Source organism: Chiloscyllium punctatum, chromosome 5, assembly GCF_047496795.1.
Source record: "Chiloscyllium punctatum isolate Juve2018m chromosome 5, sChiPun1.3, whole genome shotgun sequence".
NCBI lineage: Eukaryota > Metazoa > Chordata > Chondrichthyes > Orectolobiformes > Hemiscylliidae > Chiloscyllium > Chiloscyllium punctatum.
Genome location: NC_092743.1, coordinates 126,161,450 through 126,189,356, shown reverse-complemented (window position 1 = coordinate 126,189,356; position 27,907 = coordinate 126,161,450). Strand labels below are relative to the sequence as shown.

Sequence of the window (27,907 nt, the reverse complement as noted above, 5' to 3'; positions counted from 1 at the left end):
TCGTGCTGGGGGTGGGGAGTAGCGGATGGTGCGCACGCGCTGTCGGTGCCGGCTGGTTTGGCGTCGGCCTGTGACTGGGACTGGGTTTGGGTGTGCTGCTCTGCTCTATGAGAGTAGGCCCCGGAGTCGGTGCATGGTTTGATTTCATGGTCGACGTTGTGGTGATTGAGGTGGCGGGGTTGAGGGGGAGGCCGTGGAGCTGTGCAGTGTTGGTGATCTCTCCCCCAGGTGACCATGGCCATCAGTCAGTTACGCTCACTCAGAGTGTGTACATGTTTAGCGTGGCTGCTGTCCCTGTTCAAGAGGCTCATCTGCAGGTATTGTATGTACTGGTGGCCTCATATAATCACTGGCTTATTGTCGTGAACTGTCTGAAGGCTAATGTAGCTTTAAAATCAATAATTAAAACATAACATTTACTTCCTTCCAACAGTTGTCCTTTTACATTTGCAAATACCCCTCCCCCCCCTTATTTGATCAGTGCATTTTTTGGAGTATTTTTATCACTCAAAATATATTTGTATTTGTGTTATCACATTGCTACTTTTCAACCTCCTAATCTCAGATAGTTGGCACTGCTGGTGACTAATGGTGCTATTAATGCCTGCAGATTTTGAATGGCAAAACCTTTTATTGGTGTATGGAGCAATTCTGACTCAGAGTATGACCATAAGACACAGGAATAGAAATTAGGCCTTTCAGCCCATCGGGTATGCTCTACCATTCAATCATGGATAATATGGCACATTGTCCACTTGATGCTTAAAACTATCTGGGTGAAAGATTGTCCTCTTGCGACATTGTTGAGAAACAAATGAACGATGAGAGAGTATGGAAATGTAGGACTGGGGTAGGTCAATTAGATGCTTCTTAAATGTGTGTTTAGACTTTAGCTGAACAGCTGAAATGTTGAGACCTGAAATTCAAAGCATAAAGGTGTAACTGGGAAAAAAGTGCTCTCGGTGTGGAAATTTAAGTAATTACATCTAGTGCTGGTTTTAAGAAGAAAATTGGGATAATATTCAAGAACTATATACATCTTTGAGAATGCATATTGTTTATAGTTAATGGCTGTTAATGTCCTCTAATCTTCGATGGGTTTGGAGTGCAAAACGACTTTTAACCATCTGAGAACAACACAATGGTGTGTTTCAAGAACTTCAATTGATTCATTAGGTGCACTGCACTGATAGATTTGGGACCTATTGGTTTTTATGAATAATAAGTTTTAATATATGCAATAATGCTGTAAGTCAATCCCAAGGTATTTGACAGAAGAGGCATCACATAGAATTTGAAATCTGACCACAGAAGGGAATATTAGGATAGGCGACCAGGAATTTGAACAAAGGTAGCTCTTAAGGGGTGTCTTTGTTGAAAAGTCAGTGGTTAGGAAGGAATTCTAGCATTTAGGGACAAACAGCTGAAAACACATTGGCAATTGTGTTATCATTTAGAAAGGGATGTTCAAGAGACTAGAACTTGAGGAGTGCAGAGGTCTTGGAAATGTGTAAGACTGAAGGCAAATACATGAATATGAGGAGGTGCAAGGATTTTGAAACAAGGATCAAAGTTTTTAATTTGAGGCATAGCTGAACCAGGGATTGATGTATGCAATGAGAATAGATGAGGGCCACAATGCTTAGTGCAAGTTAGCACTTGGTTTTGTATGACCTCAAGTTTGTTGAGGCTGCCAAGAAGGAGGTTGGAGTAGTCAACTCTAGAACTAACGATGACGTGAATGAGGTTTTCAAAGATAGAATCGCTACATTGTGAATACAGGCCATTTGGCCCAAAAGGTCCACACTGACCATCCGAAGAGTGACCCAGTCAGACCCATTCCTCTACCCTATTACTTGACATCTGCCCCTGATTAATGTAGCTAACCCATACATCACTGAACACTATGGGCAAATTAGTGTGGCTAGCTCACCTAACCTGCATGTCTTTGGATTGTGGGAGGAAATTGGAATTCCCGGAGGAAACCCACACAGACCTGGGTCGAATGTGCACACTCCATGCAGACAGTCGCTCGAGGCTGGAATTGAGCCAGAGTCCCTGGCACTGTGAGGCAGCAGTGCTAACCACTGAGCCAGCATGCCACCCATTGAGTCAAGTGATGTTATGCAGATGAAAATAGGTGATTTTAGGGATGGTGTTACTGCAGGAGTATTTTTGTGTAGCACTGAAAATTTAGTTTAAATAAAAATAATTTTGTGAGGGTTGAATATTGGGGTCATAAGTAAAGTTAGAATCTAGCTGAGACTTCTGGCTCAAGATGCTTTACAGCTGAGGGAGCAGCCATGACCAGGATTGTACGTGGTTGTTCAAGTCATCAATTTGGTTATCAAACGTCCATACTGCGTAGAATTGTTAATGTGAAATCAATGCCATATAAATGTGAAGAAATATTAAAGCAGGTTTCTTTAAAATTGTTCGTTTGTTGCTGTACACTTATCTCAATTTTTGGCATTTTCAATACTGGTCTGATGTAGGGGATTGTAAAACAGAAATTCATACAGCATCTTGCACATCAGGAGGTATATTCCACTGTTCTCAATGTGATATTTTATTGTCTTTGCTATTTTATAGAATCTAATTGAAATATTAATGTACCACACCAGCATTTTTTTCATAAATTTTCTGGCGTTTTCTTAAAGTTAAACAAAAGATAAGATTCCAGCTGAGAAAGCTGTCTCCTCGTAAGAACCTGTAACGGCACTTTTTTTTGCGTTTTTGATTGTGGACTGAAATAGGAAAAATGGCTGTCTTCAAAACAAACTATGAAGGATGATTTGGGCTGTGAATATAGGAAGTGTGGGATGTAATTTTGCAGATTACCCCAAAATTGGTGCAGTGGACAACCAAGAATACCACGGGTCCTTGATAAAATAGGAAAATGGGCTAATGAGTGGTGGATGAAGTATAGTTTAGGTAAATGTGTTCACTTTGGTAAGACAAAGCAAAGCAGGGCTTATACACTGATTGTTAAGGTCCTGGGGAGTGCTGCCAAAGTGCGAGATCTTGGAGTGCAGTTTCATAGTTTCTTGAAAGTGGAGTCGCAGGTAGATAGGATAGTGAAGGAAGCATTTAGGGTGCTTGTCTTTATTGGTCATTGCATTGAGTGTCAGAGTTGGGAGATCATGTTGCAGCTGTACAGGACATCGGTTAGGCAACTTTTGGAATTTTGTGTTCAGTTCTGGTCTCCCTGCTTTAGTAAAGATGTTGTGAAACTTGAAAGTATTCAGAAAAGATTTACAAGGATGTTGCCAGCGTTACAGGATTTAAGATAAAGGATGAGGCTGTGTAGGCTGGGGCTATTTTCCCTGGAGTGTTGGAGGCTGAGGGGTTGACTCAGTGAGGTTTTTAAAATCATGAGGAGTGAATAGCCTTGATGAAGATGAGTAGATTACCTACAGGGTGGAAACAGGCCCTTCGGCCCAACAAGTCCGCACCGCCCTGCCGAAGCGCAACCCACCCATACCCCTACATCTACCCCTTACCTAACACTACGGGCAATTTAGCTTGGCCAATTCACCTGACCTGCACATCTTTGGACTGTGGGAGGAAACCGGAGCACCCGGAGGAAACCCACGCATACACGGGGAGAATGTGCAAACTCCACACAGTCGCCTGAGGTGGGAAATGAACCCAGGTCTCTGGCGCTGTGAGGCAGCAGTGCTAACCACTGTGCCACCGTGCCGCCCCCAAATGACTGCCTGCATTTCCAAGATATTTGTTCTTTTACAGCTTCCACCAAAACCAGCATTGTTGTTAAAGGTAACTTCAGTATAACTTGCATTACATTTGCTCTTACATTGAAAGGAAAAGGCAGGTAGCATTAAAAACCTGTGATGAGTTGACATACAAAATGATGTTAAAGGGCAATACAAGTCCAGAAGCTGTCATAAAACTGATAAAAGTCTTATGGAACTGAGATTGATGGCATTGTAAAATGATGAAAGAGATGGATAATATACATGCATTTAGGTTTCCTTTGGTTACAGAATTGGATGGCATTATGTGTATTCACATATTTACTCCACTAATGACACTTTAGGGATTATCTCGCAAACATTGATAATAAAATATTACATTAAACATGATTGATCTTGTACAGCTCTTCTAACTGAATACTTGTGCTCTTAAAACGAGTAGCATTCCAAGCTAGGATATTTCAGTATACCTTCAGCACTGGCAGCTACCGACCAAAGTAGAAAATTGCCAGAGTTCTGAAGAACAGTCATGTTAGACTTGACACGTTAACTTGTTTCTTTCTTCACTAATGCTGCCAGACCACCTGAGTTTCCCCAACATTTCTGTTTTGATTATGGAAAGTCACACTTGTCCACAAGATGTGGGACAAATGTTACATGGTCAATTATTTCTCTGCCAGTACACCATCAATAACTAGCAAAATGATGGAAGGTTCATCACCACTGCCATCAAGTGGCACTTACACACCAAAACCTTGCTCACTGACACTCCTGTTAAGGTCCACAAGGACCATGCAGCTCTGACCTGATCAAAGCGTAGTCCAAACATGACCAAAAGAGGATCTGTCATGCTCTTAACATCAAAGCAGCTTTTGACAGAATTCAGATCAAGGAGCCCTAAAACGTCCTGGAACCCTGCTGATTGGCAACCCATCCACAACGCTCATTTCCTTTTCCATCAACAGACAGTGACAGCAGTGTGTACCTTCTTCAAGATACATTGTGACAACTCCCAAAGGTTGCTCTGACAACACCATCCAAGCTTGCAAGCTTTACTGTCTAGAAGGACAAGGGCAGCAGATGCACAGAATAGCCACACCTGTCAAATTCTTTCTGGTTTTGAAACCTGGAATTCCCTATCTAACTGTGCATGTACCTACACTCCAAGAACTGTCACAGTTCAAATATGTGGCTCACTGTCCCCTCATCCAGGTCAACTGGGATCTGCAATAAATGTTGGCTTGGCGAGCAAAGTCATATTGTCATAAAAAGAAACTGACCTTTTAGTCAAGGAAATATGCCATTCAGTCCTGGCCTGACCTGTAGTGACTCTGGTACTGTTTAAAATGGCCCTCTGACACAACCAGTCAGCCTGTCAAATGTAAAGTCCATGACAAATGTTTGAATTGGTGATGAACTAGAAATGATGGTCCTGCTCCTTACAGGTGAGTCTTTCTACAGATTTGTAAGCTTAAGCTGCAGGTTCCTTTCCTGAACTGTTTCACCCCTCTCTTCCATTCTTTGACATTCCATGACTAAATATTACTAGTCTATCCTATTATAACCTTCATGATTTGGCAAAGTTTTGTCTGATTGCGCTTTTGAAAAATAGTCAGTGATTATTACATAAAAGTGCACTTGTTGTTATACATATTTGGGTGCTTTGAAGTACAGTGATTTAATCAAGATGTGTGAGCTTCAGGGTGGGTAAACAAAAACTGAAATTGTTCCAAATCCTAAATCTAATTTCTAGGCTGTTGGTCCAACTTTGGAAATTATATTATTTGCTTCTGAAAGCAGAGTTGGGATCAGTCATGCATAATATTTTATTAACAGTTTCTGGGCTGATAATCTTCAGTATGTGAGCCAGTAATTGGTAAGCATTGTGACTTGATATTATTGACAATAACCCATTCCATCACTTTGTTGACAATCAACGATAGACTGAGGCACCAATTGGCTTGGTTGAATTTATCTTTTTTTTGTGTGGAGAAGACATATGTGATCAATTTTATACATTGCTGGGTAGATGCCTGTGTTGCAGATGTACTAGGACAGCTTGGCTAGGGGTTTGGTTGGTTCTGGAGCAGAAGTCTTACGTAATGTTGGCAGAATGGTGTCAGGGTTAATAGCCTTTTTATTATCCAGCCCCTTCAATTATAGTTTGCTGTTATGTGGAGTGAATTAAACTGGTCAAAAACTGGCATCTGTGATCCAGGAGACCTCAGGAAGATGTAGAAATGGATGATCTACTTGGCACTTCTGGCTGAAGCTACTTCTAAAACTTCAGTCTTGCCTTTTCCACTGATATGCTGAACTTCTCTATCATTGAAGATAGGATATTTGTGGGAGCTTCTCCTGTTAGCTTTTAATTGTTCCCCCACCATTCAAGTTTAGAAGTGGTAGGACAGCAAAGCTTTGATCTGATCTGAATGTGGGATCTTGCAGTGCTATCAGTCAAACTTGCATATTGTATTTGACATGCACAGTCATGCGTTGTTGCTTCACCAGGTTGACACCTCATTTTTGGATATGTCTATTTGTGTTCCATGAATGCTGTCCTGCACACTCCCTAGTGAGCCAGATTTGGTCCCCTACTAAATGGTGGAGTTAGATATGCTAGGCTTGTGATGACAGATTATGATGATGTGGAGGTACCAGTGTTGGACTGGGCTGGACGATGTTTAGCGATCACACAACACCAGGTTATAGTCCAACAGGTTTATTTGGAAATACAAGCTTTTGGAGCATTTTTCCTTAGTCAGGTAGCTATTGGGGTAGGATCATAGGACACAGGACACAATGTATAGTAAAAGGTCAAAGTGTCATACAACTGATGTGATTGTATTGAACAAACCTAGGTTGCTGTTAAATCTTTCATCTTGAGTCAGGAATGTGACTTGAAAGAAGTTCTGGGATTTATATATTACTGGATCAAAACCTGCAAGTGACCCATTCGAAGTGATTAAAGACTTAACAGCAATCCAGCTTTGTTCAATACATCGCGTCAGTTATATGACACTTTGATCTTTTACTATACATTCTATGTCCTATGATCCTGCCCCACTAGCTACCGGAAGAAGGAGCAACGCTCCAAAAGCTTGCACTTCCAAATAACCCTGTTGGACTCTAACCTGGTGTTGTGTGATCGAATATAGTTTTACTGCTGCTAATGGTCTAAAGTGCCACATGTGTGCCCAGTTTTGAATTTAAGCTGCATCTGATTTAACACTGGTAATGACATATAACATGGAGGGTATTTTCACTGTGAAGGTGGGACTTTGTCCTAACAGAGACTGTGGGGTGGCCACTCCTGCTGATTTTGCCAGAAAGAAAAGCATCTTTAACAGGCAGACTGAGGATGAAGTCAAATGGGTGTTTGCCTTTTGATTCACTGACCACCTGCTGCAAGCCAAGTCTGGCAGCTTCAGAACTTGCTAGCACTTCTGAATATAAAAATAGAGGGGAAAAAAAACCCTTTAGAACTCAGCTATTTTTGTTTGTGGTGCAGCTGAGCTATTCGTTGTGATGGATGTTGAAGTCCCTCACTTCGTATATTGTCTGTATTTGCCACCTTCTGAGTCCTCCAATGATTGTTCCACATGAAATAATATTTAGATTTACTAGCCAAGCAGGTCGGTGCAGCACATGGCAATTAGCATGAGGCTTTCTTACCTATGTTAACTTCATGCTTGAGATTCATGAATTTGGAGTCAATGTTGAAGATTCCCAGGGCAAGACCCTCCTGACTGTGTCGCCTTGCACCACCGCCTCTGATTCGGAGTGTGACTGTGTCAAGCTGTTGCCTGATTAGACTGTGGCATGTGTCTCCAGATGTTAGCAAGGTAGACTTTGCAGCATTGAGAGTTCTGGGTTTTTCCAGTAGCTGGGTGGGTGCCGAGTCAGTGTGGTCCGTCCAGTTTCATTCTTAGACTTTGTGGCAATATGATACAATAGAATGGATTGAGAGCGCATTTATGAGAAAAATACATTGCTGTGGGTCTAGAGTCACATGTACATCAGACCAATTCAGGACAGCAGATTTCTTTTCCTAAAAATCATTAGTGAACTCTGTGGGGTTTTTTTTGACATTCTACAATGATTTCCTGGTTACTGTTAAGACTAGATTTTGATACCAGATTTAATTCGATTTCTGCCTTGTTGGGATTTGAACCTGTGCCCTTAGAGCAGGATCCTGGGCTTTTGGATTATCATTGACTTTGCTATTTCACCACCGACTCCCATGACAAAAGACAACATCAAGTATTAGTATTATGTTTTATGTATTAGTTAAAGTGTATACTTGTCACATGTGCATAATTACATATGTATAATCACACTTGTACAACAGTATTGGTATAGTAACTCTATGGCCTCAATTCTAACCATTCATTTATAATCTCAGAAAGACCTGTTTAATAGGGTACTTTTAATACGAATGAATGAATTATTCACTGAAAATAGATGTTTTTCTGATCCTGTCTGAGAGTTGAATAAATGCAACTGAATGCATTTCTCAGGAGTGGTAATCATATGCACATCGCATTAGAAAGTGCGTAATAGCAACAAAACAGCTCCTTATTCTGATAGCAGATTTTTACATAGTGTTCCTTCAGAAAGCAAAACTGTATTTCCATCTTGACAGGTCATAGAGTCAGAGAGATGTACAGCATGGAAATGGACCCTTCAGACCAACTCTTCCATGCCAAACAGATATCCTAACCTAATCTAATTCCACCTGCCAGCACTTGGCCTATATCCCTCTCAACCCTTCCTATTCCTGTATCCATTCAGATGCCCTTTAAATGCTGTAATTGTACCAGCCTCCAACACTTCCTCTGGCAGCTCATTCCATACACGCAACACCCTCTGCGTGAAAAAGTTGCCTCTTCGTCCCTTTTATATTTTTCTCCTCTCACCCTAAACCTATGCCCTCTAGGTCTGGACTCCCGCACCTCAGGGAAAAGACCATTCGGTAAGTGTTAGGATGCCAGGAGAGTGAGGCACCTAGTGAGGAGGGAGTAGAGTGCCAAGTAGGTTGACCCTTATAATGTTTCTGATCTCGACAGTCACCAAAATAGTTACCAAGGAATTACCCTAGTTTAATAGTCTTGCTTTTCCAGAGTGACTGTATACATAATTGCAGTGGATCTCTGTATTTTGTGGTTTTAATTAGATACTTCTGGAGGCTTTGGCTATTAAGCAAGTGGAATTTTGAATTTCTTGGGCAATTCCTTTCGGATCTCCTTGCACAAATCCCATCTATGGTTTAGAAATGATTATCTGACCATCGGAAAATCTGGACCATAGTGTCTTTGCCATCTCACTGAATCAAAGTAAGGAAAGACAGATTAAAAAAAAACACCTGGACAGTGAAACAAATCCTATCATTGTGTTTGATTTGGAGTGCTCTGTTTACTAATCCATTTGAAAAGGGATCCTTTAGCCAAAAAGGATTGAGAATTATAGCATTATACTACAGCAAGCCCTTGTTTGTTCCTTTTATAAAGAAAATGAGCATTTTAAGTCTCATAAGACTTTATCTGCACTTGTGTTTTAAAGGATTCTCTCTCTTCCGCTATAGATCATTTAACCTTATTCCCCTTCCTGTTTTTTTTCCTGGTTTTAGAAATCTCCACATTAAAGTTTGTCTGTTCCCTGTCCACTCAGTCTGCCACCCTTGTCTTCTAAAGCTTTGTTGTCAACAAATGTGTCTTCTTAAGCAACTTAAATTAGTATTGCAAAATTATTTACTCAGTAGTTACTGCTCGATTAACTACGTAATATTCTAAGTAACTAGCTCATAAGCAAAGGAAGCTCACAATTCTTGTGCATCTCAGCTGGATAGCAGTTGGAATATTATAAATAATCACTCACATCGGAGGTGGTAAGGGACATATTTATTTCTATTCTGACTTATTGTTTGAAATGTGGATGTAGGCAAGAGCAATATCATACTTGGGAGTGATGTTTCCTTGTGTTCAACTGGATTGTGCAGGCACATTGTGCATATTCACTCGAGTCAAATTCAAATGGATCACTGTCTTTTGAAGTAATACTCCGACAGCAAGTTTTATTTTAAAGTAGTTTGTGGCATCTATCTACTTGTCCTTCAGAAAGTCATACTGGATCTTGAAATACAGCAACCTTTGTTGAAGAAAGAATGATACCATATGTCCGCATAAGGGCAGTGTGTGATTTGAAGAGGAATTCATATTGCTGGTTCCGTTATACCTGCTGACTTTGTGCCTCTTGATGGCAACAGTTATGACCTAGGAGATATTGCTGAAGTTGCCAAATAAATAGTATGCACTGCAACTGTGGTAAAATGATGATAAATTTTGGATGGGTGGGATATCAATAAAGCAAATTCCTTTTGTCCTCATTGCTATTGAGCTGCTTGAGTGGTGTAGCTCCTCTAAACCAAGCAAGCGGGCAGTATTGTGTCACAATGTTGATTCAAACCTGATTGATGCTGGCGATGCATTTGAAAAATTAGGTGAGTCATGTGCTGCTGCTAGGTAAAAACAATGACTGCAGATGCTGGAAACCAGATTCTGGATTGGTTGTGCTGGAAGAGCACAGCAGTTCAGGCAGCATCCGAGGAGCAGTAAAGTCGACGTTTCAGGCAAAAGCCCTTCATCAGGAATAAAGGCAGAGAGCCTGAAGTGTGGAGAGATAAGCTAGAGGAGGGTGGGGGTGGGGAGAAAGTAGCATAGAGTACAATAGGTGAGTGGGGGAGGGGATGTAGATGATAGGTCAGGGAGGAGGGTGGAGTGGATAGGTGGAAAAGAAGATAGGCAGGTAGGGCAAGTCATGAAGACAGTGCTGAGCTGGAAGTTTGGAACTAGGGTGAGGTGGAGGAAGGGGAAATGAGGAAACTGTTGAAGTCCACATTGATACCCTGGGGTTGAAGTGTTCCGAGGCAGAAGATGAGGCGTTCTTCCTCCAGGCGTCTGGTGGTGAGGGAGCGGTGGTGAAGGAGGCCCAGGACCTCCATGTCCTTGGCAGAGTGGGAGGGGGAGTTGAAATGTTGGGCCACAGGGCGGTGTGGTTGATTGGTGCGGGTGTCCAGGAGATGTTCCCTAAAGCACTCTGCTAGGAGGCATCCAGTCTCCCCAACGTACAGGAGACTGCATCGGGAGCAACGGATACAATAACTGATATTAGTGGATGTGCAGGTAAAACTTTGATGGATGTGGAAGGCTCCTTTAGGGCCTTGGATGGAGGTGAGGGCGGAGGTGTGGGCGCAGGTTTTGCAGTTCCTGCGGTGGCAGGGGAAGGTGCCAAGATGGGAGGGGTGGGTTGTAGGGGGGCGTGGACCTAACCAGGTAGTCATGGAGGGAATGGTCTTTGCGGAAGGCGGAAAGGGGTGGGGAGGGAAATATATCCCTGGTGGTGGGGTCTTTTTGGAGGTGGCGGAAAAGTCGGCGGATGATTTGGTTTATGCGAAGGTTGGTAGGGTGGAAGGTGAGCACCAGGGCGTTCTGTCCTTGTTACGGTTGGAGGGGTGGGGTCTGAGGGTGGAGGTGCGCGATGTGGACGAGATGCATTTTTAATCAAGTGGGAAAGGAAATTGCGGTCTCTAAAGAAGGAGGCCATCTGGTATGTTCTGTGGTGGAACTGGTCCTCCTGGGAGCAGATACGGCGGAGGCGGAGGAATTGGGAATACGGGTTGGCATTTTTGCAAGAGGTAGGGTGGGAAGAGGTGTAATCCAGGTAGCTGTGGGAGTCTCCCACCTCTCACCCTCACAACGCGCAGCCCGCCAATCCCTCTGCTCCAATCCCAACCTCACCATCAAGCCAGCAGATAAAGGGGGCGCAGTGGTAGTCTGGCGCACTGATCTCTACACCGCTGAAGCCAAACCCCAACTCGAAGACACCTCTTCCTACCGCCCCCTCGACCATGACCCCACCCCCCATCACCAAACCATCATCTCCCAGACCATACAGAACCTCATCACCTCAGGAGATCTCCCACCCACAGCTTCCAACCTCATAGTCCGGGAACCCCGCACTGCCCGGTTCTACCTCCTTCCCAAGATCCCCACAAGCCTGACCACGCTGGCTGACCCATTGTCTCGGCAAGCTCCTGCCCCACTGAACTCATCTCTACCTATCTCCCCTCGTCCAGGAACTACCCACATACGTTCGAGACACCACCTACGCCCTCCACCTCTTCCAAGACTTCCATTTCCCCGGCCCCCAACGCGTCATCTTTACCTTGGATATCCAATCCCTCTACACCTCCATCCGCCATGACCAGGGCCTCCAAGCACTCCGCTTTTTCCTCTCCTGACGTTCCCAACAGTACCCTTCCACCGACACTCTCATTCATTTGGCCAAACTGGTCCTCACCTTTAACAATTTCTCCTTTGAATCTTCCCACTTCCTCCAGACCAAAGGGGTAGCCATGGGCACATGTATGTGCCCCAGCTATGCCTGTATCTTTGGTGGCTACGTAGAACAGTCAATCTTCCGTAATTACACTGGCACCACTCCCCACCTCTTCCTCCGCTGCATTGATGACTGCATTGGCGCCACCTCGTGCTCCCACGAGGAGGTTGAGCAATTCATCAACTTCACCAATACATTCCACCCTGACCTTAAATTTACCTGGACCATCTCTGACACCTCCCTCCCCTTCCTGGACCTCTCCATTTCCATTGATGACGACCGACTTGATACTGACATTTTTTTACAAACCCACTGACTCCCACAGCTACCTGGATTACACCTCTTCCCACCCTACCTCTTGCAAAAATGCCATCCCGTATTCCCAATTCCTCTGCCTCCGCGGTATCTGCTCCCAGGAGGACCAGTTCCACCACAGAACACACTAGATGGCCTCCTTCTTTAGAGACCGCAATTTCCCTTTCCCTTTCCCTCCAACGCATCTCGTACACATCCTGCACCTCCACCCTCAGACCCCACCCCTCCAACCGCAACAAGGACAGAATGCCCCTGGTGCTCACCTTCCACCCTACCAACCTTCGCATAAACCAAATCATCCGCCGACATTTCCGCCACCTCCAAAAAAGAACCCACCACCAGGGATATATTTCCCTCCCCACCTCTTTCCGCCTTCCGCAAAGATCGTTCCCTCCGTGACTACCTGGTCAGGTCCACGCCCCCCTACAACCCACCCTCCCATCTTGGCACCTTCCCCTGCCACCGCAGGAACTGCAAAACCTGCGCCCACACCACCTCCCTCACCTCCATCCAAGGCCCTAAAGGAGCCTTCCACATCCATCAAAGTTTTACCTGCATATCCACTAATGCCATTTTTGTATCCGTTGCTCCCGATGCGGTCTCCTGTACGTTGGGAAGACTGGATGCCTCCTAGCAGAGCATTTTAGGGAACATCTCCGGGACACCCCCACCAATCAACCACACCGCCCTGTGGCCCAACATTTCAACTCCCCTCCCACTCTGCCGAGGACATGGAGGTCCTGGGCCTCCTTCACCGCCGCTCTCTCTCCACCAGAGGCCTGGAGGAAGAACGCCTCATCTTCTGCCTCGGAACACTTCAACCCCAGGGCATCAATGTGGACTTCAACAGTTTCCTCATTTCCCCTTCCCCCACCTCACCCTAGTTCCAAACTTCCAGCTCAACACTGTCCCCATGACCTGTCATACCTGCCTATCTCCTTTTCCACCTATCCACTCCACCCTCCTCCCTGACCTATCATCTACATCCCCTCCCCCACTCACCTATTGTACTCTATGCTACTTTCTCCCCACCCCCACCCTCCTCTAGCTTTTCTCTCTATGCTTCAGGCTCTCTGCCTGTATTCCTGATGAAGGGCTTTTGCCCGAAACGCCGATTTTACTGCTCCTTGGATGCTGCCTGAACTGCTGTGCTCTTCCAGCACCACGAGTCCAGGATGTGCTGCTGCTGATATGCTTGCAATAACCATGGCAATTTTGTGGCTGTTCTTGTATTCTTGTTAATACTTAGCCAAAGATGTTGATATTTAAGGGAATTTGGCAATGATAATGTTAGAGTAACCATGTGTCTTTGGTATTTATGATTTGTTATTTGGAGTTGGTCATTGCCTTGTAGTTTAGTGATACAAATATTAATGAGATGGGAACAGAATTACCACATGGCAGGGGAGCATTGGGTAATCGACTATTAGTGTAGCAAGTTGGCGAATTGTTGAAAGGCAAGTTTTAATTTACCTGTAACTTGCCAAGTTGCTACAAACCAAAGTTGACGTACGCACCTTCTTTATCTAATCAGTTGCAGAATTTCCACATTTAAACTAAGTTCACAGTCATGTTTTGTATACAGAATTAACAGTATTTTGAAATGTGAAAGCAGTAATGCTTAAGGGTGCCCTTGTTGCGAAAAACAACTTTGACTAGTTTGCAGTCATAATTATTTTTGTTTTGCACCACCTTCTTCTCATGTTCATGGTTACTGATATTGCAGTACCTTTGTTTGACGTGCTCTGTAAAAATAAAGCTTCCCGTTTCACCTTGATCACTGATTCTGAGCCACTGTTTTGTAATTGAAACCTGAACTTGTTACTTGGGAGCAAATCTGCATGAAGCAACAAGTCACACAGAGCTGGAGAAGCTCAACTGGTCTGGCAGCTTCTATGGAGGGAAGTAACGAGTTCATGTTTCAGATCACTGAAGAAATCCTATTGGACTTAATGTTAACTCTTTTTTTTCTCTCTTTATGGTTGCTTTCAGACCAGCTGAGCTTTTCCAGCACATTGTGTTTCTGATTTCCAGCATCTACAGTACTCCACTTTCAGTTTAGCCTGTTTGAATAGATAGCAGGCAGACTGAATACTGCCCCTTTCCTTAATATTTAATTGCAAGTAAAATATTAAACTTGAAATTAAACAAGTACAAGTCAGTTTAAAGTTTTACATCTTAACATCCAATTTTGGCAATTTAACAATTGTTTTACGTTATTACATGATGTTAACTAAAAATCCTTGGGGTAACTCCTTCATGTAATGTTGAATTTCAGGTGGCTAATTATCGTCTAGCTTTTTTGTAAAACAATTGCACAGTATTTGAGACTATTTAAGCACGTTTTGTTATTTTTTTAAAATGGAAAAATTACACATGATGTGCTAATGCTGCATTATTCTTTCCCTCAAGGTCTGGAAGGGGTAGGAAATTGAGTGGCGATCAAATAACCTTACCAACAACAGTTGATTATCCATCTGTTCCGAAGCAGGTACCCATTTTGAAAAACATTAGTCTTGCCATTCAGTGGTCATTTTAATTGAGTGCTTTATTTGCTGTAATCAGCTGCAAGACAGTAGGATTTTTTTTAGCAAATTAATAACTATGAAACTAGTTTCAATTGACATAAAAACTCCTTTCATTCACTAATGTTCTTTAGGGAAAGAAAACTATTATCATTGCCAGGTCTGACTTGCATGTGACTGCAAACCACAGCAATTTGATTCTTAACAGGCTGCTGAAATAGCCTAACAAGTCACTCAGTGCATTGGACATTGGGGATGGACAATATATGTAATACTGGCCTTGCCATTGGCACCCACATCCCATGAAAGAATAAAGAAAAAAACAGCCTGTACCTCTGGCCAGGTGCATGTTATTCTGGATTAGTGGTGCTGGAAGAGCACAGCAGTTCAGGCAGCATCCAAGTAGCTTCGAAATCGACGTTTCGGGCAAAAGCCCTATTCCTGATGAAGTGCTTTTGCCCGAAACGTCGATTTTCGAAGTTATTTGGATGCTGCCTGAACTGCTGTGCTCTTCCAGCACCACTAACCCAGAATCTGGTTTCCAGCATCTGCAGTCATTGTTTTTACCTGTTTTAACCAGGTGCATTTTATTACTTGTTCTCAAAGGATGTCATTATTCTTGATTAACCAACGTTTATTACTCACCCACCTGTCCTTATGAGAATGGTGGTAAACTGATTTCTTGGCGAAGTACACCCAAAGTGCAGATAGATTGGAAGTTTCAGGATTTTTACCCTGTGAAGTGATGGCAATATGTTTCCAAGTCTAGAGGGTACATGTTATCAAGGGCGTTTTACAGGTGATGGTGTTCCCATGCGGCTGCTGACTGTATTCTAGGCAAAACAGATTGCAGTTTTGGAGGGTACCATTATAGAAAGCTTGATGCATTACTGTATTGTGCTGACCGCAGCCACAGTAGGTCAATCCTAAAGAAAATAAAAGCTTAAAGTTCTGGATGTAGGTTTGCTCGCTGAGCTGGAAGGTTCATTTCCAGACGTTTCATCACCATACTAGGTAACATCTTCAGTGGGCCTCCGGGCAAAGCTTAAAGTGTTGGACAAGAAGTCAATCAAGAATCATAGTCATGCATTATTGATTTTAAGTTATCTGAGCATTAGAGTCATAAAGTTGTAGAGGTGTACAGCATGGAAACAGACCCTTCAGTCCAACTTGTTCATGTCAACCAGATATAACCTAACCTATTCCCCTTTGCCAGCACTTGGCCCATATCTCTGCAAACCCTTCCTATTCATATACCCATCCAGATGCCTTTTAAATGCTGTAATTGTACCAGCCTCCACCACTTCCTCTGGCAGCTCATTCCATACACACTCCACCCTCTGTGTGAAACGTTGCCATGTCCCTTTTTATACCTTTCCCCTCTCACCCTAAACCTATGCCCTCTAGTTCTGGACTCCCCGCACCCCAGGGAAAAGACCTTGTCTATTTATCCTATCCATGCCCTTCATGATTTTATAAACCTCCATAAGGTCACCCCTCAGCCTCCAACGCCCCAGCCTATTCAGCCTCTCCCTACAGCTCAAATCTTCCCACTCTTGAATCATCCTAGTAAATCTTTTTTTTTTGAACCCTTTCAGGTTTCAGCACATCCTTTGGATTGGAAGGAGACCAGAATTACAAGCAGTATTCCAACAGTGGCCTAACTAATATCCTGTACAGTCGCAACATGACCTCCCAACTCCTGTTTGCAATGCTCTGACCAATGAAGGAAAGCTGCCTTCACTACCCTATCAACCTGCAACTCCACTTTCAAGGAATAATGAGCTTGCACTCCAAGGGCTCTTTGTTCAGTAACGCTTACCAGGACCCTACCATTAAGTGTATAAGTCCTGCTCTGATTTGCTTGTCCAAAATGCAGCACCTCACATTTATCTAAATTAAACTCCTGTTTGCCACTCCTCAGCCCATTGGCTCATCTAATCAAGATCCAATTATACTCAGCTAACCTTCTTCGCTTTTGTCTGAAAAGCAACCCTCCACCACCACCCTCTGTTTTCTACCTTTGAGCCAGTTCTGTATCCAAATGGCTAGTTCTCCGTGTATCCCTTGAGATTTAAACTTGCTTCCCAGCCTCCCCTGAGGAAGCTTGTTGAACGCTTTACTGAAGTTCATACAGATCATGTTGACTGCTCTGCCCTCATTAATCCTCTTTGTTACTACTTCAAAAAGCTCAATTAAGTTCGTGAGACATGATTTGCCACGCTGACTATCCCTCATCAGTCCTTGCCTTTCCAAATATATGTAAATCCTGTCCCTCAAGATTCCCTCCAACCACCTACCCACCACCGATGTCAGGTTCACCGGTCTATAGTTCCCTGACTTTTCCTTACCACCTTTCTTAAATGGTGGCACCACGTTAGCCAACTTTCAGTCTTCTGGCACCTCACCTGTGACTATCGATGATACAAATATCTCAGCAAAGGGCCCAGCAATCACTTTCCTAGCTTCCCACAGAGTTTTTGGGTACAGCTGATCAGGTCCTGGGGATTTATCCACCTTTAACCGTTTCAAGACACCCAGCACTTCCTCCTCTGTAATATAGACATTTTTCAAGATGTCGTCATCTATTTCCCTACATTCTATATCTTCCATGTCCTTCTCCACAGTAAAGGGGTAAAAACAATGACTGCAGATGCTGGAAACCAGATTCTAGATTAGAGTGGCGCTGGAAAAGCACAACAGTTCAGGCAGCATCCGAGGTAAATACTGACGCAAAATACTTGTTAAGTATCTCCCCCATCTCCTGCGGCTCCACATATGGACTGCCTTGCTAATCTTTGAGGGGTGCTATTCTCTCCCTAGTTACCCTTTTGTCCTTAACGTATTTACAAAATCCCTTTGGATTCTCCTTACCCCTATTTCCCAAAGCTATCTCATGTTCCCTTTTTTGGCCCTCCTGATTTCCCTCTTACGTATACTCCAGCTGCGTGTTGGAGCAACCTTGACAAGTAGAAGTATTTCACCTCCTGGATGAGGTTGGAAAGACTTTGAGGAGTCAGAAAGTGAGTTACTCAGCACAGAATACTCCACAGCCACAGTATTTGTGTGGAAAGTGCTGTGTATGTTCTTTGGTGAATGCTTATTCTCTGGTTGTTGAATGTCAAACTAACATTGTTAGACACCCTCCTTGTGGAGATGCTTATTGTCTGGTTGTTGTAGGGTGTACATATTACTTGCCACATATCACAAACTTGAATGTTCAGGTTTTGCTGCATGTATGTAGGCACTAACTGCTCTATTATCTGAAGTGTTGTGAATGTAGCTATACACTGTAGCCATCGGAAACATTCTACCTTTCATGGAAGACCATTGTGACTGAGGGCACTGAAGACTAATGTTAAGAGCCTCCACCCCTTTATTTTAATCCAGGTTCCCTGAAAATGGCACACAAATGGGTATCTTCTTACATAAGATTGAGAAACATCTGTTGAGCTAACTTGTTTTCTTAATGTCATTGTTCCATGTAAAGAAACTGCACCACATTTCAGGATGATTGTCAGGATAACTATTAGCATAAGCATAGGTGGTGTGAAAACTGGAAAAAAATCACAATGGGGTCAATAGTTATTCTGTTTCAAATACAGAGGTAAAAGTACATGGCCTGAAGCATGGTTTTTGCAGTGTACCTATCCATGCCAGGTAACGATGATAAACAAAGGAGATTAGTGAACCAGATGGGTTTTTATGGCAGTTGATAACTTTGTTTTTCTTTCATTTTTTCTTTCCTTGAACTTAAATTTCACAAGTTTCGGCGATTGTTATAAAATAACTCTGTCGTTCTGAGTATCAGTCTAGTTAACCCCCTTCAATTTATTTGCATCCTTCCGAGCAAAGGAGACCAAACTGCATGTGGTATTTGAGACATGGTCTCACCAATACTGTGTATAACTGAAGCATATTTTCTTTATTTTTGTGTCAAATTCCTCTTGTAATAAAGGATAGTCTTCCATTTGCTTTCTTAGTTACTTAATTAACCTGCATATTACCAGTTTGTGTCTCATGCGCTCAAACACCTAAATCCATCTGCATCTCACAATTCCACAATTGTGCTCTGTTCAAGTAATATTCTAGTTTTGTTTTCTCCAATTTCACATTTTCTCAGATTATATTTGCATGTGCCAGATTTTTTGCGAGCTCACTCAAGCTGTCTATATCCATCTGCAGACCCCTTGTGTCTTCTCAATATACTTTCCTGTTTATCTTTTTTGTCATCCGCAAATCTAACTTATTGATATAATTTGTAAAAGCTTACTGTGTGTAAACACAAACCCGGTCAGGATTTTGCTTGTCATGTCCAGCCGGTTTGAAAATGTTTTATTCTTGATTTCTGTTTTTTGCCAGTCAGTGAGTTTATCTCCATGCTAATGTGTTATCCTCTACACCATGAACTTTTATTTTCTACAAAATATTTAAATGGGCACCTTGTCAAATGCCTTCTGGAAATCAAAGCCCAGCATATTTACAGGCTGAATTGCCTGATGCTGTCTGGCTTGCTGTGTTCTTCCAGCATCCTGCTTGTCTACCCCTTTATCTGCAACATATCTTATTCCGTCAATGAAATCTAATTGGTTAAACATGGGCCTGGAAATTCCAAGGAGTGGCAGCCACAGTTAGAATACCGCTGTACTCTCATTTTGTTTCATTGAGGACGAAACTCCCACATTTCTGGCCAGGACTCTTGAACCCAGCTCCTCAAACATGCAGACCAAACTTGAAATGAAACAGTTCCTCGGAGTTCAAGATATTTGAGAGAAGTTGAACTGTGTTCCTTTTTGAAGCTACTAGTGAGTGTATTCTGAGATGTAAATGTCTAAGAGTACAGCACCTTTAGGCTTTGTTGAGCTGACAGTAATTAACGTGGTCTTTAACCTGTGTACCACTTGTGCAGCCACAAAATGATTGATTGTTGCCATTTTGGGCTTCAATAAATAGCATTTTCCTGTAGGAAGGGAGTATGCACTACATATTGGTAAAAAGAAAACTCTGCCGGTGTGCATTTGAGAGGTTCAATTTATAGAATCTTCAGTTGAATTAAGGGTTTCCAATTTATAAGCTGACAAAACAAAAAAAAAACTAAAAAGATTGTTTGATAATGTGGAGGTTGGTTATTTGGAGTTGATGTAATCCATTTTTTAAATCTCCTAAGCCTGAGGTCGAAGAATGGAGTTCCTGGGATGAAGACGGTCCAACAAGTATTAAAATTGAGGGAGGCAATGGTAATATAGCAACACAACAAAATGGCACGGGAGAGCCTGAAGAACCTGATTACTTTAAAGATATGACACCAACCATACGAAAACCTCAAAAAGTATGTCATACTAATGTTCTCTGCTAAAAATGAACAGTAGAAAAATGTTTAAGCAAACTTTAATAAGCAGGTTATTAATTTTTTTATACTATTGGTAACAAAATTATCCAATTAAGTTGTATATTTTAGTTTCAATTTGTACTACTGACTTTGGTTGGACTTGGACAGACTTTGATTTCAATTTTTGTAAAGGTTGTTGAAGAATACAAAACTCTTAAAATCCTATCTTAAATTCAGTAAGTCTTTGCTTGAATTAACACATTTTCTTTATTTCATAGATTATTATTAAGAAAAAAGAACCGTTAAATTTTGGAATGCAAGATGGTAATGTAGAATTTTCCAGTAGACTAGCAGCTACACAGGACATCCCATTCAATCAACCATCAGTAAGTATTTTAATTACATTGCATTGAATTTTATTTTTAATTGCTCCCAGGAAAAAAAAGGATTAAGTGACTGATCAGAGCTAGGCTTTGTTTTATGTTTGTAAAACATTTGAACTTTTATTGCAGAATTAAAATCAAGTGATTCTAATTAATTAGCGGTCATGATATTTCAGAATTTCCCTTAAGCTTTATGTTGTGAGTGTACCGATTGTTGTTCTGCAATTATTATTGGAAATGTTAGTGCAATTCTACAAATGTTAACTGATCAAGTGAGTTTTAAATTACAATGTCAGGCATGGAATTAAGTTTGCTTAAAGTGCCTAAAGCCTTATCACTATAATGATTAAATTCTTTCACAAATTGTTAATTAATATTGTTTTTCATTCTCTCACCTTCAGCAAAAGTGGTAGGGGAGGAAACGTCTATATCGCCCAGTAATGTTAACTTGAATCCAAGTTTTTCAGTGTCTTGGCTTTGTTTTCCTTGGTGTTATTGCTTACAGTTGCTTACACATTAATCAGTTGACTTTGAAATGCATTGTGTGCATGAAAGACAGTATAAGTTGCTCAGATCTTCCATTAGTAAGAAAGTCATTGCAGCAGGGTAGACTGGAGTAGCGGGTCAGAATCTGGGGGTGTCTTGCTGTAGCTGATTGCATGGGAATTGCCAAGGAAATTGAAAATACTAATGGGCTCTTATCCAGACTGGAATCCTCCATAGCACTCCTCAAAGCTGGGTCAGAATTGGAGAGTCTGCACAGTTCTGACTGATTTAGGCTTTGTAGTTGTCCAAGAAGTTATAAGTTTGAAACCCGTTGAAATTTCAGTATGATCAATAAACTAACTCACCACTGACACCACATCTGGCATAACAATTTCACCCCAGCAGCCTCAAAGCACATCTTTTCCACCCATCTCTGGCCCAACTCCCCACTGACCGGCACCAGAAAGAAGCATCCCATCCATCACTGCCACCTCCTTCCAACCTGACCTTTTCGGACTCAGCCTACTTGTCTCACTCCAGCAGTGCCACTTTGTCCTAACTGCTGTCACGGAGTACTGGCCCACTTTCTTGGCACCCTACCCACACACTTACCTTAGACTCTGATTCTCTCAATAACTGTAAATGTGGCTACAGTGCTTCAAATTTCAGAAGATGGCACACTCATTTGACAAAGGGAGCATGATTTTCACATCAGGTTTCTGTTCCTATCTTCATGGATTCCTGGGTTCCTCTATCACATTCAGTTGGTTAACTTCCTGACCCAGAGGTTTACCCAGAAAAACCAGATCAAAGGTTGTGGGTCATTTTTAATCTTACCTGATTTAGAAACTGTTTCTGACCTAGTTTGGAAAATTTTTAGGCAATCTTTCTTGTATGTTTTTGGGATGTAAACATCTCTGGCAAAGCTAACATTTATTGCCTGTAGCCTTTGAGAAGGTGATGGGAAGCCACTTCCCATTGAAAAACTGCAATGCGTGAATTGTAGGTATACCCACTATGTGATGAAGGAGGAATTTCAAAGATTTTGACCTACTAACAGTAAAGGGATGGTGATACAATAGTTCTTTTGTATGTATCCAAAATTCAGAAATGTCTATAATTAATAGATTAATTAACTCTCATTGTAGATATCTAGTTTTTAAAGCTGGATCATATTGCATTCCGTTACAACTTCCATGGAAAATGATTTCTGTTTCTTCCTCTCTTACAGCCTGAATTGGGGGATTTTGAGACTTGGCAGGAAAATACTAATGCCTGGGAAGAGGAGGGTGATGCCACCTGGGAGGCAGAGGAAGTGCTGAGGTACTCAAATTTAGATGCTATTGGTACCCAAATAGAGTAGAATCATAAAATTCTTAGTGTGGAAGCAGGCCAATTGGCCCACCGAGTCCACACCAACCGTCCAAACAGCAGTCCACTTAGACCCATCCCTGTAACCCTGCATTTCCCATGACTAATCCATCCAGCCTGCACATCTTCAGGCTGAGAGGAAACCCACACAGATACAGGGAGAATGTGCAAAATTCCAACAGACGGTCATCCAAGAACCGAATTGAACCTGGGTCCCTGACGTTGAGGCAGCGGTGCTAACCACTGAGTCACTGAAGGTCGTTAAGATTTTGTGACTAGGTGAAGTTATTTTGTTCTGAATATATGGAAAACATTTGGAATGTTACATTTCCTAATATCCCAAGGAGCCTCCAAGAAAGCAGTGCTGATGCTAGGTAGGGATATTGGCCTCCATGATTAAGGAGGAACATCATTAATCTGGAGACTGGCAAATATTCCATCAAACATCTGACTTGAACTTTTAAAAACACACTGAAAGCTCTATTCTAGCAGTCACTGTATCGATGCAGCTCGTTTAGTTCATCCCCATCTGCACAAATATAAATGTCAATAGTGATGGGCTTTTCTACTTTCAAGATTATTACCCAATTCCGTTGTAAGGTCAAATACACTTCTTCAGTCACAAGGGTTACGTATTCAGCAGAACACTGGAATCGTCAGTGCAATGGCCAGCTGCTTTGTTTATGTAGGGATGGCCGTTAGTAAAGACGATTGGACTCAGAATCCACTCCAAGACAACATCCTTGGGCTGTGGTGACCATTGTCTTACAAGTGCAATCATTTTCCTTTGCGACTTGCTGACATCTAGCTGAATACAAGATTTTTCTTTGACCCAATTCTTGTCAGGGTTCCATAGTGCCATACTCCAAGTTTGAGAGACAGCAGTAGTTATGCCCACCTTTCCTGGAAGTATTCAGCTGTTTGAATCTGCACAAATTGGTAATAAGCTTGCAAGTCTTAATAGTAGACAAGAAACCATCATAAAAGAACCACCATTTGATACTGCAACAAGTGCAGTAATACTAAGTTGTGTATAATGGCTTACACTATTGTTTTTACATTAATACCCTAACCAAAGCGCACAAATGTTAAACAATAAGTTGACATTGTAGAAGTCCCAAGGAGCTTCATAGGAGTCCACTCAGGCAAAACCTGACATGAGCTAAAGAAAGAGATATTCAGTGTGTGGAAGCTACTGGTAGTGGAGCAAATGGGGTGAGAAATCCGTCACAACCAGGGTTGAAGTAAAGCAGTTTTAAAAATTGTTTCATGGGCTGAGTGTCTTTGATGAAGTCAGCATTTGTTGCCCATCCCAAATTACCCTTGAACTGAGTGACTTGTGAAAGCTTTGGATCTGGAGTTGCACATTTGCCAAACCAGATAAGGACAGCAGAATTTTAGCGAATCATGTGGGCATTTACACCATATGACACTTTCAGCTTTTCATTGCGGATCTTATTAATTAAATTCCATTTCTATTAACTGCTATCCCCCAAAGTCCTTGCATCTGGTTTTTATGTAATATTTCTATGTAATAATGTGCAATCACAAAAGAAAGGTCTGCTTTTCAATGCTTTTAAACTATTTCAAATTGTCATTGGACGTCATCTGTGATTTTAATTTGCTTTTTCATTATATTGCATTTTGACTTGTGTTATTTGGTGGTTATAGTGATACAGACATAGATCTGACTCAGTGTGAAGACTTTGTGAACTTTTAAAGGATAGCTCTTTGTCTTTATCTAACTCTTTCCATTCTGTAGTCCAGAACTTATTTGGAATGTTTCCCCTGTGTATGCTTCAACTCTCATATTTCGATTAGCTTGCTGACTGTGTAACTCTGTCAGTTTTTAAAGTGCTTGTACATAAGTAAAATATTGCTGTTCTGGATTCTTATGACCTGAAACATTAATTCATTTCCTCAGTATAGATGCTGCTTGATCTGAGTATTTCCAACATTTTCAAATATTTAAAATACTTAATTTTAAATACTTTTCTTTGCTGATGTTGACGGGAATGGAGGGTCTGAATTATAAGGAGAGGATGGATAGGTTGGGATATATTTCATTGGAGCATAGGAGGTTGAGGGGTGACCTTATAGGGGTTTATAAATCATGAAGGGTATAGATGATCAATGGTTTCCCTAGGGTTAGGGATTTTAAAACTAGGGGCTATTCAGGCTATTTATTACTATTTTTAAGGTGAGATGAGAAAGATTTAAAGGCTTGAGGAGGCAACTTTTTTTTTAAGTAATTCCCAAATGGACTGAACTTTCCAAGGAAATGGTGGATGCAGGTGTAGTACAGCATTTAAAAGGCATTTGATAAGTACATGTTGAAGAAATGTTTGGAGGGGTATAGGCCAAGCTAGGGTAGGTGGGATTAATTTACTTGAGGATTATATTTGGCCTGAACTGGTTGGACCAAAAATTGTTTCCTTGCTGTATGGCTTGGAGTCTACAAATGCACATTAGCAGAATTGTGTTTCTTCTACAAGATGCACTGCAGAAATTCACGAGCTCTCCCCTGCACAGCACCTGGACAAATCCACGACCACTACCATCCAGAATGACAAGGGCAGTAGATATGTGAGAACCTTGAAGTTACTCTCCAAGACTGTCGCTATCCTGACTTGGAAAATATATTGTCCTCCTCTGTGTTGCTGGGTCAAAATCCCGAGCAGCATTGTCAGTGTTACTACACGAAGTGACCTGTAGCAGTTCAAGAAAGCAGCTTGCCACTACTTTCTCAAGGACACTTGCATTGAGCAGTAAGTGCTGGCCCAGCCAGCAACACCCACGTCCCGAGAATGACTTAAAGTACAGTAGATGGACTGAATGTTCAGAAATTTAATATAAAATTATTCACTTTGTTTTAAAGTATGCATGTGCTTAATACAGATGTCCTTTTTCTGAAATAAAATAACATTGAAAAGCTGCATCTTGTTACAAAGTTACGGAACTGTTAAATGCTGATTTGTGCAAAAGGTTTAGTTCAGTGATTTGAAGTCCCTAGTTGAAGCATCAATATTGAGAGCTGCTCAAAAGTAATTTCAAATACTGTTTTGGATTACTGTGCAAGTTGTTTTTATATCAATTTTTTTCCAATATTTGTTTCACTTGAGCCATGCATTATTTTTCTAGTTCTCAAAAATGTTTCTAAGGCTCTCTGTTCATTTTTTCCTGTCTCTGCCCACCCTTCAGGCAGCAGAAACTTGCAGAGAGGGAGAAGAGGTCAGCTGAGCAACAAAAGAAGAAGATGGAGAAGGATGCACAAAGATTACTGAGAAAAGAACAGAATAAAATTGCTGTAAAACTTTCATAACTGTGAGCGATGTATGGACCTGTCACTGTCAGCGAAGGAGCAAGTCGTATTTCCCTCCCATGGCCAACGATGATCAGTACACTTCAATGAAGAACATTTTTATAAGTAATTTCTACTGATGTGCATTTGACCATTTTAGCTCAACTCACCATCTGATGCTCAGAAAACTTCATGAATTACTGGAAATCATTGGGTTAGATAGAAGATTTTACAGTATATATACAGTATGTTCTCAGCTATCCAGTCAGTGCATTGTTGAGTACAGTACTTCATTGCACCAGTTCCTGATCACCTTAATAGGTTGTTTCCTGGAGTTTTTTTCTGATTCTTCAGGTTGAATATAGGAATATTTATAGCTTGATGGACATAATTTATCTGTGTGTAAAATATATTTTATTTGGAATTATATTTAATCACCAATGTATGCTGGTTTGTTCCTTTGTGTCTGGATTTATCAGTTTTCCATCTGTTCTGTTACACCAGGCATTGAAATATTACCAATGAAATCAATGAATTATCAAAACATGAGGTTTTGTGTTGTATATATTCCTTTTAACGGGTTATTGAGAATAATAAATTTAAAAGAAGTTACTAAATGCATTTGTATATATTGAGTAAATTGTCTACTCTGGAGTAATTGGCTGCAGCTAAATAGAGAAATGTCACTGAAACTCTTTAGTTTTAAATTCTTAACCTTTTGATATTCTGGATGTTAACAGTTTTGGTTGAGATTACTAATTAAAGTACAAGTTCTGCAGGAAGCAAGAAGCTTATATCAAAAGTCATAGAAAATGGTCTTTATCACAGCACTGTAAAATTTGAAATATTATGTAGTTTACAACTCTGCAGCATTTGCCATACTTGTGTCTTTTGGAAACCAGCCAAGTCAGTTTTTTTAAAAAATTAAACTGTTTTTCTTATTCCCTTTGGTTACTTTCAGATGATGTCTTAAGTGAAGATGGCAGTTGTTCTGCTGTAAGGTGATGCATATTTGTAGTTTGATTTCTATAATTCATAACTGAGAACATTTTTATTATTGTCTGAAATAAGACAAACCTAAGGAAACCTAAGCTTTCTCTACTCATACTTTAATGCTACTCCTCCCCATCTATTTTCAAATGTTTCAATTTAAACATACTTATTGGATTGTTAAAATACACTTGGTTTGCATATGACTTTTCAAAATTAAGGTGCTTCCAACTTTGGGTCCATTTTCCAAAATGAGTGCATATTTACTCTGTGCACTTCATTTTAGGGTAACTTTTCAAAATAAAATGAAGAGTTACATTTGGCATTTCTATTAGTATGCTAAACATAGCAACATGCATCATCATCATAAAAAGCTGATGGTAGCTTTTAAATGATGCATGCAATATCTCTTGTGGTTGGGTGCATGTTTCAGTCTGTGCACCGTATGTCTTGCAATTGAGCATTTTGTAGTAACATTTTCTTTCTGATTCAGTGCTTCTCAAATCTGTTATTACTTCAAACAAATTTGGTGGAAGTATTACTGAATCCAGTAAACAATCCCTAACATCCGAAATTATTTCAACAGCCTTGGTTTTGGCATTGAACAGTAAAGTGAGATCTTGAGTGGCCATATCCGATGTCTTTGCAGGTCGACTTGACCAATAATTTGAATTCATACAAGCTAATAATCATTGCCTCTTTGAAGTGTAATTCTTTCTTTGAGCATCTGTAAGTTTGTTTTTTGCTACTGCTTTACTTCTTTTCAGCAACCTTTACACAAAGCAATGTAAATTGTATAAATTTTCCTGCCTGTACAATACCCATGTTTAAATCTATTGCACAGTACATTGTACAGTATTAAAAGGTTCGTTGAAAACTCATGTGATTTTTGTTCTATTCAATGAGTGGGACACTTAATGAAACATGAAGCACTATAGCTTTTACTATCTGATTTTTCCTACAAAACCTTTACTTTCTCCTAATAGGGGTGAACAATCAGAACTGCACGTTCAAATGTTTTGAAATGATTTCTATGTTTTGGTTGCTTTAAAAAGTAATTTTTTTGTTGAAAAAATAAACATTTGTGTTTTATA

The 27,907-nt window shown here is 41.2% G+C and overlaps 1 protein-coding gene across 3 annotated transcripts; it reads left to right on the top strand.

The window, feature by feature from the left end:
- The first annotated feature begins 31 nt into the window (after positions 1-31).
- ebag9 (estrogen receptor binding site associated antigen 9) lies at positions 32-27,907 on the top strand. 3 transcript variants are annotated; one of them, XM_072571255.1, is made up of 6 exons: positions 33-322; positions 14,841-14,919; positions 20,121-20,282; positions 20,561-20,668; positions 22,383-22,474; positions 25,724-27,907. In XM_072571255.1, exons 1-6 carry the CDS (start codon positions 108-110, stop codon positions 25,842-25,844), a joined length of 777 nt encoding a protein of 258 aa, XP_072427356.1. In that variant the 5' UTR covers positions 33-107; the 3' UTR covers positions 25,845-27,907. The 3 variants fall into 3 exon arrangements, with proteins under 3 accessions (XP_072427357.1, XP_072427356.1, XP_072427358.1); XM_072571257.1 differs by having other exon boundaries at positions 34-317; XM_072571256.1 differs by lacking the exon at positions 14,841-14,919 and having other exon boundaries at positions 32-317.

Bases quoted from the DNA above. Each gene is read 5' to 3' on its own strand.
- ebag9 (XM_072571255.1), top strand. From the start codon at position 108: ATGAGAGTAGGCCCCGGAGTCGGTGCATGGTTTGATTTCATGGTCGAC. The intron at 20,669-22,382 runs GTAAGTATTTTA...CCTCTCTTACAG, and splicing joins TCCCATTCAATCAACCATCA to CCTGAATTGGGGGATTTTGA. The intron at 22,475-25,723 runs GTACTCAAATTT...CCCACCCTTCAG, and splicing joins GAGGCAGAGGAAGTGCTGAG to GCAGCAGAAACTTGCAGAGA.